Raw genomic sequence first — 16,704 nt, 5'->3', positions numbered from 1 at the left:
GGTATTTTCACCATTTCTTTCTCCTAATGAGGATGTTCTTCCTCATGGGTATTTTTTTCGTATACTTAGTCTTCTTTTCCAGTACTAAATCAGCTTTCCTTCTGCATAAACGGCTTCTGCTTCCCCTGGGCTTAAGTTGCTTATGACATATTATTGACATGCTAATGTGGTTGAGTTTATTCTATGCTGTAACATGGATGAGCTTCTTTTTATGCTGTCCTGTTTTATGGTGTTATTCACCTGTGCTTACTTCCAAAGGTTAGAATGTCGTTGACTGTTAATACTCTCCCTCATTTTTCCCCTTCTCCGGTCTTTTACTCTTGTTCCTGACCGGTTTCATGACATTTAGACACTTTCGAGAGTCTCCGTTTGCAGCCCCCCCTCCGGGGTTTTTTATGCTTTGGTATTGGATTCTAAGTTAGAGACATCTAGCCGCAGATTCCTTATCAGATGAACATGTTACTTACCTTCGGTAATGATGAATGTGGTAGAGGCAGGATCCAGCCGCAGATTCCTTAACACCCCCAGCCTCCTTGCTCTGTAAACAGAGTTCCTCTGGTCTTTGTAGATTTCATATTGAAAACTACAATTAGGTTTAAGACTTCGGTGATAATTGACACAAGGGTGTCTTTTATTTGAAGCACACTGTTTCTATTACCATTTTCTATTGGGGCTCCACGTTTTGAGCACAGAAAATAGTCATGGAAGAAACTGACGTCAACACTTGGGCAGAGGAGTTACATGGACTCTGTTGGTGTCACATCTGGTGGGCGTCTTTACGGAGTCGCACAACGCCCTCTGTGGACGCCCAGACATACTGGGGGAAAAATGTCCGTATTCAGGCTGACTCCTGGGGAATATTCTAAGTTAAGGAATCTGCGGCTAGGTTCTGTCTCTACCAGATACACAGTTACCGAAGGTTAGTAAGTTGTTCATTTTGTGTACTAGCTTGACCCAACCACTAGTATGGTTGGGTATCTTGCCTAACCTTTTGATTTTCTTTTCCAATAACGCTTCAGCCACCCCTGCTAGTACGGCCTGGTGAGGGCTCAGTGGCACCTGCAGTAGGCCATGCAGAAGTAAAGATGGATGCTGCTGTCTACTGTCAGTCTACTTCTACGCTTTTTCACTAAGTCCACTTTTCCGATTAAATTCTGTGATGAGTAGTATGAGATTAGATGCTGCTAAGTGGAACACCACCCTACCCCTCCCCCCGTATCTACACAAACCTATGAGTAACACAGTGGGTCGGCAGATCTGTAGGTGGATTAGTCCACCTACACCTATTAGTAAGAAATGCAGCAATGGGGGCAACCAAAGGGTGGGAAAGGGTTTCTCGGGGCCTCTGAGAACTACTTCTCAGCTAACGGTATCTGTGACCTGACTGTATCAGGCTATATCGGTCTATATCAGACTGAACCAGTTGTGGGACTTGCAGGGTCAAAAAAACGGTGGACATGGGTGAACACAAGTGGCATAGAAAGCAGCTGAGCAACTTGGCAGCTTTCAACAAGTTTGACTGTGAGGATCAGCAGGGCCTCGAGCAGTACAAGTGTGGTCAGACAGCATGCACACCTTACCTCTCTAGATCTTAATAATCGAAAGTCCAGTTGGATTCCTCTTCTCGAGCCACAAACCTGTATCTGAATGCTGGGGTGGTTGGGAAGTTAAGCAGGTGCACCAGAAACTTAGGAGCCTGGGCATTCAGCCGCAAGCCTCACTGATTGCTGCACTGTTGCCTTTTCCCCGCCGCACCGCAACACCTAAGCTGGGAATCAGTAGACTCTGGTGCTCTCCAAACAGAGGGGAGATCCTCGCACAGATAGTACTGAATAGTGCTGAAGTCTAATGTGGGTCATGGACCCACACCATGCTACACCCCTCCATCAAGTATATCTTCCCAGTGATGAGTCAGCAGCAAGAAACCATCACTGAGTAGTGTTGTCCAGCCAGCATCACAATGCATGTGCTGCCTCTTGTAATTGTGCTGCTTGAATCACAAACATTTGACATACCAAGATACATGTAAAGGTTATGTGTTTTTGGTGTTTATGGGTACTGGCACAAAAATATTTGTCTCTATCACCAAATAGTGGGGAGTAAAGCAAAAGCCAAACTTTATTTAAAAAAAAAAAAAAAGCCTTTATTTGGGAATAGCGGAAACAGCACTTCTAGGTTCTTGAAAGGGTGGAACGATGTGGGGCTGTTTCTACCTTGACAGCGCTTTTTAAGTACTTCATCTCCTATTTCTATTCTTAACTCTCTATAAACAATAAAAGAATGATTTGGACTACTTGGTGTGTGAAGCAGAAGTATGGCTCGCCGGAATGTGTAGTGTTTGCGCAGACAGGAAGACTACTTGGTACAACTGTACACCACCTGCCGTTACATAGCTATCTACTATGTGGCTTTTACAATGGTTGAATGTGACATTGTTACAACATCAGATGTGTTGGTGGATAAAAAGGAAAGAGTTGATTATGCCTGTCAAATTTACTTTTGTTTAATTATTTGTTCTACACTCTTAAAACGAAGCCTTATGGTTTTAGATTGGCGACTTTAATGTTTGTTTTTACAGTTCTAATTTTAACGGACGTTTTACCAGCAAGCAGATATTAGGACTCTGATGTAATTTGCCAGTTGTTCCCTGGTATTTGGAGCAGTAAGTTGGAAGTTATGTCGAGTTGTTGCCTGGTTGTACCCAGTTACCAAGGATAGTTAGAGTGAAAATCTAAATGTTGACAATAGCAGAGAGGAGCTGGTCTTTGCAAGGGCAATACAAAATTATGTAATTTTTGAATCACAGTGCCTTGGGGCGGTTGTATACAAAAGCAAACCGGTACATTAATTTCTTTTTATTTCCCCTTACTGTTTTGCTTACATTGGACACGTGACTTACGCTTGAATATTTTTTTTTTTTTTTAGTTAAGAAGGTGCACCAGCTAATCAAGCGATAGGATTTGTCCCGCACAGATAGGATTAAACTGTCTTGAGCACTCCATTTGTTCAGGACAGCAGTTTAGAGAAGTGTAGTGTGGTCCTAGTTCTGTGAATGACATGTTTCCTAAGTTGCCCTTGCCTAATAACAAACATCTTTGTCAGAGCACATTAATGCCAGGATGGCCCAGTATACTAGTCAGGTCTGCTGCAGTTATGCACGGATGACTGTCTGGTGTTCCAGATCTTTTTTTAATATACCTGTATTCAAAGAATACTTCTTAGTGCGGTAAGATGGCAGACGGATCTCTGGTACACCTGTTGTAAGCAGGTGGGGGAAGGGGTGTTCTTGCAGGAAATTTTAAACCTCAAGAATCTCGCATAGATTTTGTCCTAAACGGGAAACGATTTATGAAGGGACTGGCCTGTTTTCTAGCATCTGTGTTTAGGAAGTCCGATAGATTTTTCTAGTACCAGAAGAGACAAAATAATTGTACTTAGAGAAGGGAGACCTCAGTCTGTCTCCGTTGAGTGATTCAGGTCGCATTGTCCTTGTGTGGAAGTGCTCCACTGATCATGAACCCAGTCAGATTTTTTTGTGTAGTAGCAGCTGTTCTCTGCTAACATCTGTGCTAGGCCTGCCAGGCTGATTTACCCATTTATCAATCAATAAACTGAGTTCCTTAAAATTTAGTGAACTATTACAGTGGTAAAACTGCAGTATCCGTTATAAATCGTGTTGTTTTGGTTGGGTATCTTGATTCGGACATGACCACTACTTCTGGGTTAAGAAACCAAAATGAGTTAAACTACCGGAGATTAACCTGCAGTGTGCATAGTAACAGCAGTGGATCTGATCAGTTATTAGGAAAGGCTTCTGACAAAACTGAGAAATTGCTTCACAGAGACTACTGCCCTGAAAACAACCTGGCATTCAGATTCGTCTGACATGCAGCTGAGAACGATTGCTATCACTAGGGCCTTGGCCTGGAGGTCAAACTTGGCAGGCAGTTGCAGTAGTGCAGTTACTCGAGGCTATGGTGATAGACTTTCCAGATTGGATCAAGAATGCAGTTAGTGATTGAGGTACTAACCGGCAAGAATTCATTTGTCGAATAATTCACTGCCATATTAAAGACTCCTCTTAAACTGCGTTTTACAAATTAATCTATTATTTTCACGAATTCATAACAGCAGCTAAATCTTACACCTGACAAAAAGTAAACACAAATGTCACTGTCGTTTTATGGAACAAAAAAATCCGTCACTCTTAAGACACTATGGGAATCAATCTGGTGTTACCAAATAAGTGAACATGTTTACTTTTTCATCAAGAAATACTGTTATCCCCTTATAAAATCCCAAACCTGGTCATTTCTTTCTCTACCATACAGGTTTGTGTGACCTAGCATGTCTAGGTCAAAAGTTCAGTCACTGTTTTTGCTCATAAGTCTAGGAAGGGTTATAAAAACCACTTCCAAACGATGTGAAGTCCAAAATTTCCACAGAGAGAAAGTCTTTGCAAATGGAGGAAGCTCAAGACTGGTAAGTATTTACCCAGGAGAGGGTTCCCTAGCCAGTTTAGGTCATAGGATGCCCCTGAAATCTGATATCCACCCGAGGTCTAGCCAAGCCGCTAACACTCTGCAAACAAGGAAATCCCTGGAATTCATGATTCATCCATTAGGGAAAGCTGAAAAAAAAAAGTATTGGTTTCGGACCTAAGCTGCACCCCACAGTTTGCATTCCTTTTCAGAATGGGTATGGTTTGTAATTTCATGTTGGAATGTTTACTTTTTTACTTTTTGCAGCTGCACGATTGACTTGTATGTAGTTGATCGGTCTGAAGTAGCACACTTAGCAACATTAACACGGCCCATGCGATTGCCAGTGGCTTAGACTTTTGCGAACTCTCTTCCTCCCTTTTTTTTTTTTTTTTTTAATTTATTTTTTATTTTTTATAAAGTGTAGCCATGCGAAAAATTATTCTCAACAGTAAAACGATTGCTACACGGTTTAGATTTGCTTTGCAAAAATAAACCAAAATGTATGAAGACTTCTGTAAAAGTGTGTGCTGGACAAATGAGACCAGTGGTGTTGTGTAAATAATGCACAATAACAAGATTTGCTAAAAACAAGTACCACTTATCATAGGTGGGTTGGGCCTGCTTTGCAACTGCAGGTCCTGGACATCGAGTCGACCGTGAATTCCTCCTCGTTATCCGTGTGTTCTAGGAGAAAATGTAAGCTCCTCTATTAATCAGCTAAAGCTTAGCAGCAAGTGCATCATACAACAGGAGAATATTTACTTTAAAACTAATCAGGAAACCTACAGTTTGAAAAGCAGAACAGGTACATGTAAATAGCCAAATTATATTCCACCACTCAAGCCTTTGAGATGGAGTAGCAGCACTTAGATTGAGCTGTGCCTAAACAAATACAATCAAAAAGTAAGAGTTAAAACTGTTTTGTACGGAGTAGTGGGTGAGATTTTGTCCAGGCAAACTGAAAATGACAGGAAAGCTTTGTCAAATCTTTGCGAAAGGGGATTTAACACTGATGTCAAAGTGAAATGTGTCAGAGTGGTTACATTTATGTAATGATTTGGTTGGGTCGAGATGAGGCTGGGTATATATTAATATGAATAGTCATTACAATCTTAAAGTGTACTTTCTTTTATCGCTGTATCCAACTAATCCTGGTAGCACTCTGGAACATTACAAAATAAATCCTCCAGTCTGTCCATAACTTCTGGAAAGGGTGTAAGAATATCACCTCTGATGGACATTTAGTGGCAGCACTGATCCTTGTAGCCTTAAAGTACATAAGTCTACAGAGAAGACATTTTCCTGGTCACACTCCAGTGTATCAGCTTAGCAATAGAATCTTCTGGTAAAATAGTAATTCGAGCAGTATGGTCTAAACATTATGTGAATAAATTGCATCAAAATATATTCCAGCTATTTGAGCATACATGGAATTGAGGTGTGCAGCAAAAGTTAAATACTGATTTATATTTTCAGATCATTGATAAATTGTCACTTCCCAGTCCGGATAGGATTCTTTCCAAGAGTTATAATCCTCTGAATTGTTCCGTTTTATACAGATTCCCCTTGTTTGAAATTATGTGCTTCCCTGCTAATATGTCTGGTCCTACTAGCAAACTAAGAGAGCGAGCAATATCCAATGAATCCATCGAACTTTAAAAAATGTTTAACGGAGTTGTTCGGTAGCACGTTTCTGTTTGCTGTTATGCTATTGTTTTATGCAGCACTTCCTTGGGAGTAAATCGGCTCTTGAAACATTGCTTAGCTTGGAGAGGATTAGTAGAGGACGACCTGCTCTAGTAAATTATTTATTACATTGAATTTGTTTCCGTTAATTTGCTTTTTTGCTGGTGATTGTTTTGGTCTTAAGAAGTCTGATGACTAGGTGAAACTGGACAACTGAAAAAATCTGCAGACTCCGTTGTCATAGGTGTGTTGGAGCAAACCGAGCTGGCAAACATTTTTTCACTTTTTTTTTTTTTCTTTTCTTTTTAACCTTTATTATCTCTTAAACTTTAACCAGTGCATCCGTGGCAGCTCTCTGAAACAGGACAGATCTTGCATAGATTTACAACTTGGCAGTCTACACAGCCAAAGCACTGACCAATTTACTTTTGCCATTTTACTAGACTTCTAATAATGCTAGGAGTGCTCTCACAGTACTTTCCTCCTGTTGGATAAGGTTGTTAGTGTAGCTACCTGAACTTTATCCAACTTCCCTTAGTTAACGCCTACCTCCCCTTCCCTTAACCATTGATGTCTGCCGAAAACGGGACCCTCTGTATATCACTGTATTCAATGATCTAAATCACTTATCCCTAGATTACTGTTGCAGGTTTAAAACCAGCTACACTCCCTCGAAGATCCATCAGTCAGAATCGCTAAACTTCATGTATTACATCTTGATTTCGATCATTTAATACTCTACCACTCATCTGGAACTCACTTCCTCTGCAATCTGAACACACCCCTTATTCCAGGCCTGCTCATCGTTGTTGCAGCTCATCTTCATCATATTTAGGTTGTATCAAGTCATTCCACTTGCATATCACAGATAGTCTTACTTTCAGCATTTCTGATCGAAATTATATTTGGCAAATGCATTCTTTTGAATCCAGCCAGTGGTTTATGAATGATTTTGGCATTAAATATTAGCCATTTGATAGCAGTAGGTTCTGAGATGTTAAACTATTTATTTATTTTCTGCTTGTTTAGTCATGTGCTAAATGTAGTTTTTTTTTTCTTTTTTTTTTTTTACTGCTTTGCCACAGAATAGGTGGAAGGAATTTTTCCAATTTACTTGAGATTCATGTCCAGGCATTGAGGGCAAATTAAGTAGATTGATGTTAACGGGCTGGGAAAGAGGGTACAAATCCTTTCCATGTTCTTTATAAGATGTCAGATAGATCAGTTGCCTTCCTTAGTGTTAGAAGGAGCTACCAAATAACAATCTAGGTTAAGTAACACTTTTCTCAGTTTCTATACCGCTGGAGAAAGTCATTCAAGTTTATTCCATGATATTATTGCTCATCTGTTTTTATTTTATGCACATACTTAAATGACTTTTAAAGAAAAAGGTGTTTCAGCATTGTTTTTGCCGTATTGAAAACTAGATGATATTGTTCTGGTTTTTTTTTTTTTTTTTTTTTTTTCTTGGTTAACATTCAGTGCCTTCAGTTGATGAAAAACAAGAATGTGTTATTCAGTAACTTACCATTACTTTTCTTTCTCATTCCTAGGCTCTGCTCTGCCGAGCCCTTAAGAGGCAGGGGAGCTGGCCTCGACGACAGGAGAGGCAGGACGACCTGTCCCTTCATGCTGAATGGCTGCAATGGCTCCCGCTCTCACTGACGCCACCACTGAAGCTCACCACATCCGTTTCAAACTGGCTCCACCATCCTCCACCTTGTCGCCTGGCAGTGCCGAGAACAACGGTAACGCCAATAACATCCTTATTGCAGCCAATAAAACCAAGAGAAAATCCATTGTGGGAGAGGAGCCCAGTCTAGATTTTCGAAACAACTCAAAGGACGATTTGGGAAAGCTGCAGCCACTGGTGGCATCATACTTATGTTCGGATGTGACTTCTGTTCCTCCTAAGGAGCCTATAACTCTACAGGGGGTCTTCAGCAAGCAGACAGTCTTGAAATCTCACCCACTCCTTTCCCACTCCTTCTTGAAATCTAGTGAAATCCGAGCTGAATTTTTAGGGAAACATTCAGCTCTGGAGTTCTCTCTGGAAAATCTTAATACAATGAGTCAGCCCACTTTGCCTCAGGCCCCAGTTAATGGCCTTGCTAAAAAAACGTCAAAAAGCTCTGGCTGTGACCTTGAGGTGGCTGGCTCTCTCAATGGGGGGAAGCGCGCACCCACCTCTTCTGTTGCGTTACAGAGCACAGAAAGTAACTCTGCAAGCTGTTCCTCTTCCAGGGACTTAAAGGTAGGGTACACCAATTGCACTCTTTCACGTAGAAGCCTTGATGTGGAACAGAGAACGGTCTTCAGCAACAGCGCACCCACTTCAAATAAGTTGTCTTTTAATTCCACTAAGCAGGGGCCTCATGGTGCAGGTGGGGACAGAGTTCTGCCACACCCTTGTAGCAGTGATCTTGGGGGCAAGGCAGAGGACCTTAAATCGCCCTTGCAGGCAAGCCTTTCCAGCACACTAGATGCAGATGCGAGAATGCGGGCTTTGTTGCGGAGACAGAGTGACATTGAGAGTCGCGCTCGGCGCCTTCAGAAGCGCTTGCAAGTTGTGCAGGCAAAGCAGGTAGAGCGACACATCCAGCAGCAGATGGGTGGCTTCCTAGAAAAAACTCTGAGTCACTTGCCCAGCCTGGATGCTTTCCGGCACCGTAACCAGCTCATGCTCACACGCAGGGCAGAGGCAACGCTCCGCAAGCTTGGGGGTGAGGGAGGCACCTCTGAGGACCTTGATGCCTTTTTAAAAAGTGACTCTGTCACCACAGAACTGGAAAAATTTACAGCAAGTGGAATGGCAACACTGAAGTCAAGTGAAAGAGCATTTGATTCTGATGTCACAGATAGCAGCTCAGGAGGAGAGTCTGACGTAGAGGAAGAGGAACTGACCAAAGTGGATCTTGAGCAGCGCCATGTTCCACTGTGAGTACTTAGCAAAAATTGTTGAATCATTTATAGCTACCCAGGGCCTTTTTGTCTATTATATGCGATAAGTTGCCTGAGCTCCTAATTGATACAGGAGGATGCAAGGAGTATAGGTCAAAGGAACGAAGGAAAGCTTGTCCTTCCCATGAACCTTGCTGTGAAATCATCAGCATAGCACCTGCTTTTTGGTAGCTTGATCAAATACAATGAAAGAAGCCTAGTGATGCTTTGGTCCTATGAGCTCTAACAATACCTATTGTGTACAAGGGATGTACAAGTTTCGCTTGGCATAAGCTGTAGTCGTAGGAAAGGAGTTAAGTGAAATTGATTGCTTGAAACCTGCATTCATGGTTTGAATTGTCTCTTCATAGTCTTAGTAAAATCAGTAGTACTGCCTTAAACAACCATTTTGGAAATTAATACTGGGCAGCCGATCAAACATACTGATTGATGCTGGAGAATCATGTCCTCTGTGTGCCTTCGGTTTCCGTGTAATGCAGATAAATTAATTTGCTAGAGTTTCTCTTTCTGGAAACATATATATTCCTTTTTAGGACGTATGGTGAGATTTTCTTTTTTTTTGTCAACATAATTTGAGTAAATTCCAAAACACTTTTATTGGAAGATAGTAGGTTTCTGGTTGTGTAGATTTATTTGTGCCAGCAATTAAAGTTTTTTATATATATATATATATATATATATATATATTGATTTTAGGTATCTTCATAGCCAAAGCTGCTATGCTGCTTTGAGCAGTCTAAGATTTCAGTCCTCTGTTCTGTGTTTGCTACTTTATAGAGCACTCATCTGTCTTGCTGTCCCTCCCGGACTGGGCGAGGCATGCCTCCTCTTCACTTAGGGCCACAAATACCTCCTTCAGAATTATGCTTTAAGTGTTTAAGTTTAGCACGAGGACCCAGGATGAGTGTCCCTATCTCATGCAACTCTGCCAGTGTTACAATCCGCTCTTCTTTTTTTAACCGACTATTTTTTTCCCACCTGCTAGTAGATGGTAGGAAAGAGCAGCTCATGGCGTTTTTTTGGGGCCATTTTTCCTAACTTCAGCTCTTCGTATTGGTGTTTTACTGTTCAGTTTTTGCTATGAATTGTCTCAATTTTTCTGCGTACATTTGTAAACGGCCATCAAGGCGCTCTCGGTTCTCTGAAGGTGATGTTACTTGGTTTTTCTACACTGCATGTTCTGCCATTGGTATAGCCTCGTAATGTATTTGACATGAGTTTTTGTACATGCTTTTGAGATGCGTTTCAGCTTGAGTTGATGAGTTTTGTAACTTGTATTCTAGCCCTATACCTAGTTGGAGGGCTGAGTCTTGTAGCTTTATGATTCTCTATCTTAATTTTGGTGTGAAAGACTTCATGCTTATCATATGTTTACCCTTCTTGGTAGGGAGATATTCCCACTGCCTAGGGAAGTGGAGGTACTGAGTACTTTCTTTGTGGCGTGTACATTTGAGTACTTTGATAGACATCCTCCCAAGGCCAGCATGCTGTCTGTAGTGGAATTATCTGATTATTGCGGAGGTAACAATACAAGATGGCTGAGCACAATTTTTTTTTTTTTTAATGTGACTGAGTACATGACAGAGATGATCTCGACAAAAGTTTAAGAATGTGTCTGGACTAGAGCAATTGAGAACAGTTTATACATCTAGCTTGACTAGTATAAGTGTTGATGCTCATTCTGGGGCACTAAACTGCTTCTTAAGTCGGTAAACTCTCCAGCCGTAATAATTTGAGTAGCTCTAGCATTGAGGGCTTTGGAACACTCAGTCTCAAAACCTGGGTTCTTCTGTTTTTAAAAAAAAAAAAAAAAAAAAGCCCAATACGGTGGAGACGTTATTCTGGGGTGTAGTTCATTCCTTGGAACTCTACTGAACCAGCCCAATCTCCCTCTCGGGAACATACTAACGAAACTTGATGGTCCCTCAGTGAATTATTTTTTGTGGAGGTTTAGTCCAACTCGTTCCAGAGTCCTATCACATCTTTACCTCTGTTTGTGAGGTTTCAATGGATAGCCTGAAATAATCAAAGTTTGGATTGTGAGGAGTTGGGAAACTCGTTGCGTGCCATTCCTTGACTGTTGCAGTGAATCTAAAAAAGCACAATACTGTGGTCAAAGGAGTGAGAACAGTGCATCAGTATAATCACCATCTTTTTCGTGGATTTTGAATTGAAGCCATTATTAATACCAAGTTATTCTTTAAATCTGTAGTTTGAGCAAGCCTAGCGTGTCTGAAAAGCAGGGCCTCACAACCCTGTATAGAGACCAGCTATGTGAGGCACAGGTGCTGCAAAAAGGCACTGTCTGCTACTCTGTGGATCAAGAATTTAACCCTTACAAGGGTCAAACCTTTTAGACTCCAGTTTTCAAATTACCATGAGAACATAATTTTCAGTGAGTGGGGATCTCCATACCAACCAGCATTTGAATACACCGAGAATGTGGTCAGCTAAGAACAGGACACTTACTAAAAATCTGTTAATGTTGTTATTCATTTGCTGAAGTAATTTCAAAAGTTGCCCACAGAAAAAAAACAAATATCAGTGTCTTATGTGTCTAAGAAAGGAGGAACTTTCTCAGTTCATGAACCATGTGAGATTTGATAACAAATTTCGAAACCACTTCCACACCATGGCCTTCGACTTGGGAGCGAAATGTTGGAGGGGGAGATTGTTCCATGATCTGGAGGCGTGGTGGGAGAAGGAGTGCCCTCTGTAGTGCTCACAGTGGATGTGGGTAACGTGGGCCTGGGCAAGGGAGGCAGAGCGGAGGTCTCTGGTAGGTTGGTGGAAAGAGAAGCAGTTGTTGATGTAGGCCAGTCAGACATTATGGAGGGCTTTGTTCACATGTGTAAGGAGCTTGAGTCATCTCTGCTAGACAGGGAGCCAGTGGAGGGACCAGAGGTGAGGGATAATGCTGGGTCTTCTGGGGAGGTTGAGGACAAGAATTGCTGCTGCGTTCTGGATTGTTTGGAGGCGTCTCATGGTCCGTTTGGTGGTTCCGGCATCTAATGCTTTTCCGTAGTAGTCGACTGGAGTTGATGGACTGGCCGTCCATTTTTTTGGGTGGCGATGGTAATCCACTTGAAAATCCTGTGTAGGATGCAAAGGATGTGGAAGCAGGTGGAGGAAACTACATTCATCTCTTTCTCCATGGTCAGTTGGGTGGCCAGGATGATTCCGAGGTTGTGTGCGTTGTTAATGGGAGTGGGTGGGGAACAGAGAGCCACCATGTGTCGTTCCAGGAGGGGGGTTTGTTCCCAGAGATGAAGATCTCTGTTTTGTCTGAGTTTAACTTAAGGCAGCTGTTCCTCATCCAGGAGGCAATGCCAGTTATAGTTCTGGAAGTTGGATCGTGTGGTACTGTTCAAGAGGGAGAGGATGAGCTGGATGTCGTTGGCGTAGGAAACTGTAGAGTCTGTTGGGGGATGTGTGGTGTCTGCCAGTGGAGTCATTGGGGGGGAGGGGGTGATGTTTGCCAGTGGAGTCATGTGGATATTGAAGAGGGTGGGGTTGAGGGAGGAGCCCTGGGGGAAGCCGCAGATGATGTCTTTGGGTGTGGAGATGTATGAAGAGAGTAGGATCCTCTAGGCTTGGCTGGGGTGAAAGGAGGCAATCCAGCCCAGAGCATTGCTTTGGATGCCGATATTGCGATATTGTGGAGTCAGGAGATGAGTGTGGTGTGAGACGGCGTCGAAGGCTGCAGATAAGTCAAGGAGGATGAGGCTTCTTGGTCTAGGAGGTGTCTGTCGTCTATGGCTGCGTTCAGTGTGGTTTTGGTGCTGTGAATCCAGAGTGGGATGGGTCAAGCAGGTTGTTGTGTTTGAGGTGGTCCATGAGCTGGTGGTTGATGTTCCTTTCCAAGACCTTGGTGAGGAACGGGAGGAACAAGATGGGGCGGTAGTTCTCGAGTTCGTGGGGTCTGCTGAAGGTTTCTTGAGGAGGAGCTTGACCTTGGCCTGCTTCCAGGAGCCGGGGACTGTGGCTGTGGAGATGGGGGTGTTGAGGAATTTTGCGAGTGCGGCTCAGATGGTTTCTCTTCATAGGTTGTAGATATGGTGCGGGCTGGGGTCTGCAGAGGATCCAAGTGGATGGAGGCCATGATGGACAGGGTGTCCTCGCTAGAAAGCTGCTACCATTCGGTGATCCTGTAGTAGGATGAGATGCGGGGTGGTCAAAGACAGTGGGTTGGGAGTTGAATTTTCTGTAGATGTTGGTGATCTTGTGGTGAAAGTAGTCCAATAGTGTGTCGCAGAGGGCTTATGAGGGGTGAATAGTGTTATCTGTGGCAGCCTTCTTGGCAGAGGAAAGGATTTCTTAAGGATGCTTTTATTTTGTCATGGTTGACTAAATTACACAAGTCTTCACTGCCAGCTTCCTCATAGTTACAGGACTATCTAGAATGTACAGTGTTGAAACAACTGAGATGATCCACATAACTCCTTTTGACTCCGAGAAATTTGGATCTTTACTCATAAAATCTTTATTTCGAATTTTTACAAATCCATAAATGAGCAAATTCAGTGAAACATATGTATCATCACAAATTGGGCATCAAATGGCTCTTTTCTTCACATCTCTATTTGAAAAAATGCAATAAAAAAAAAGGCAAGTGTTCATCGTGTAACAATTGCAAATGCCCCAAAGCTAGCTGCACATGATTAAAATGTAATACTTTTAGGAGTGATTTTATGAAGTACCTGCGCAGATGCCTATAAAGCTCTCAGACCATGATAAAATGAAGGGTATTCTGTGGAGAAACCAACCACATGGATCTTGGTTTTTAACAATCCTTTTGGTTCCGCAAGTAACCAGTGTAACATGATTAGCCTAAACCTTGTTACTAAAGGAACAGGCATTTGCAGTGCAGTGGGTCTCGTGTTTGCTGGAGTTAGAGCTATTAGCGTTGTAAACTCAAAACCCGTTTTTTCTTGCCACATAAAATTAAAAGTAAAACAGTCTCACATAAGCAAGCCGGTGGTCGCCATGAGCGTGAAGGAGACAAAAAGGAAACTGAAGTTCGCTCGCAGTGAAACTTATCAGCAAAAGTGCAATTATCCATGTAACCGGTCAAAAGTACAATTATCCATTTAACAGGGTCAATGTTCTGCAAAAGCGCTCGAGGAGGGCTAAACACCGGAAAGGGCATGACGTATGCATGCCTTTCCTTAATGAAATAAAGCGAATTGTAAAAAAACAAGTCCACAAACCAACCAAAGTCATGGGCGTGGTTACAAGCCCGTGGAGAGATTACATCAGGGACAGAGCACTTTGCGCGCTCTGCCTTAAAAAAACTATGGTTCCTGTTAATAACAAAAGTGAGATCTAGTTCAGAGGGTTTATTCTGTTTAAGTGATTCTCAATCATCTTGGTGGATGATTAAAAAAAAAAAAAAAAACATTTTTAGTTTAAGACAAGTGATTTTTATTATTGGTCTTCGGTGCTGAAATTTGGGCGTTCAGGGTTGAAAAAAGTTTTCATGCAAAACTTAGTCCCTTTTATAATAACCTGATGTTACCTTCTAAAGCTGTATTTTAATCCACTGTAAAATGGGCGGAAGAGATAATATATCTATAACATGTCTGTGGCGTAATTCTAGGTGGGATATACAGGGCAGCATGCTTGTGGGTAAAAGACAATAATGTCTTGTTAATTGATCTTTTGTGGTATGTAAGGAGAAGACTCCAACGCAACCCCAAATAGTTCTTCCATACGATACAGTTGGCAGACACTTAACCACTGATCTAGCCTGAGCATAGTTTTTAGGGACTTATTGCCCAATCCAGCCACAGAGTCAAAACATGCTGCGATGGACCTTAAATAAAGATTTATATTAACTAAAGGGACCAAAAACACACATCATAGAAAAATACCTCCTGCCCCCCAGGTATGAAAACAAATCTGCCCTGTTATTTTCACAGACTTGAGCTTGAAAAGATCTTTACTTTGTGGATCAGTGTCTGATTCCCGTAACACGAGATTCATCATAATCTGTGCTTCAATTCAAATAAGTCATAAAAGCATCAAAATAATCCAATAGATGTTGCCACTGTAAAGCGGTTCTACCAAGTAGAACCTCATTGTCTGCATACAGTCACACTGATATCTTCTGTTTGAGTCGAGTGAATTGGTTCTTAGTCACTTCCTACCATTATTCAGAGTGAGAGTGGATCAGGAGTATCAAGTCTGTGAGCACTTAAGTTTATCAGATGGTAACATTGCTGTTTTCTTTGGTGTCGGGAAGGTATTTTAATGTGAATGTAGGAGAAAATGGCTCCGCTTTCACCACTGGGTTCTTGAAACTCCCTTGATCCCCTTTGCATGCTTCCTTAGACGACATCTTAACTGTCATAACTTCTCAAGTGGATTCAGTAATCTTTTTTTAAAACATATTTTATTGGGTTTTCAGTGTAAAAGATACATAAGGAAATAAGCAGCCACATGCTCCAAAAAGGCTGTGCTTTTCACCCTCGCCATCATAATCAAGAGTGCAATCGGGAGGGCAAACATTAGTGGGTCTCTTGTGGCTAGTGACTTGCCCCAGCGTCAGAGGCATAAAGATGTATGTATACATTTCTTTGTCCAGGCCCTGCTTAAAAAATCCACTCGGATCTATAGCAAGTCTACAGTGTTGGTCCCATCTCTTTCCCCTCCCCCACCACCACCTCTTAAATTTGTGATTTTGGGCCCATACATTGATACATACCTCTGCTCCATTTTTCCAAGGTGGATAGGTCCTTATCTTTCCAATGACGAGCTATATATATTTTTGCTACAACTAATTCAACCCATAGTAGAACCAGTTTATATCTTTTTGAGTGAAGGAGTCCAGGTTCTCAGTCGCATGCAGAAGGGCTAACCTAGGGTTTGCTTTTAGCAACTATCCCAAAACCTCCCACAAGCAGGCCAACGCTGCCTCCCAGTTTGTACTGAGTTGTGTATGATTCCCTAATGTTCCCAAGCTGTGCTGAAATTATTAATGGAATCTCCTGCATTTGCAATCAATGTGTGCTGTATTTGGGTGATCTTACAGTCACGCAACTCTCCCCTTAGGAATTTAACCTCCAATTGGCCAAAGTCAGGAAGATCCTCCTGCGCCTCTATGTAAAACAGTACAATTAAAAAACAAAATGGAGTGTTTAGCACAAGTAAGCCAATGCATTAAAAATATAGTGCAGTTATTGTGTATTTATTCACTATATGCACGGCATTTTACCTTCATTGCAGTGTCTATCAACATAAAAAAAAAAAAAACACGCAAAAATCTAAAAAATTGGTCAAAGTGTGTAGACTTACAAATAGCAGTGTCTGACGCCTGTTGTGACTGGGGGAAGTGAAAACGAGATGGGTTCTGCTAAAAGTGATTTTTATTGCGCTTGGTGACTACATTAAGCATTAGTTTTTCCAGTCCCTTAGAGACTGAAGTTTTCACAGCAGTGTTTATAGTAAATACACTGGTGGCAGGGATGATCATGAATTACACTGTCAAATAATCTTTACTTTATATTTAAAAAAAAAAAAAAAAGTTTTGGTCAAACCAGTCTTGACAGTTTGACTATGGAGCCCACTTCAT

The 16,704-nt window shown here is 41.9% G+C and overlaps 1 protein-coding gene across 5 annotated transcripts in view; it reads left to right on the top strand.

Annotated features, from left to right (window-relative positions):
* The window catches only part of KANSL1 (KAT8 regulatory NSL complex subunit 1), an 817,615-nt gene that overhangs the window by 193,340 nt on the left and 607,571 nt on the right, over positions 1 to 16,704 (top strand). For all 5 annotated transcript variants that reach the window (XM_069238046.1, XM_069238047.1, XM_069238049.1 and 2 more), the window contains one exon: positions 7,724 to 9,107. In XM_069238046.1, the coding sequence (XP_069094147.1) occupies positions 7,807 to 9,107 (1,301 nt within the window). In that variant the 5' untranslated portion in view covers positions 7,724 to 7,806. The remainder of the gene's footprint in view (positions 1 to 7,723; positions 9,108 to 16,704) is intronic.

Source organism: Pleurodeles waltl, chromosome 6 (assembly GCF_031143425.1).
Source record: "Pleurodeles waltl isolate 20211129_DDA chromosome 6, aPleWal1.hap1.20221129, whole genome shotgun sequence".
Lineage (NCBI taxonomy): Eukaryota > Metazoa > Chordata > Amphibia > Caudata > Salamandridae > Pleurodeles > Pleurodeles waltl.
This window is presented reverse-complemented; position numbering and strand designations above follow the sequence as displayed.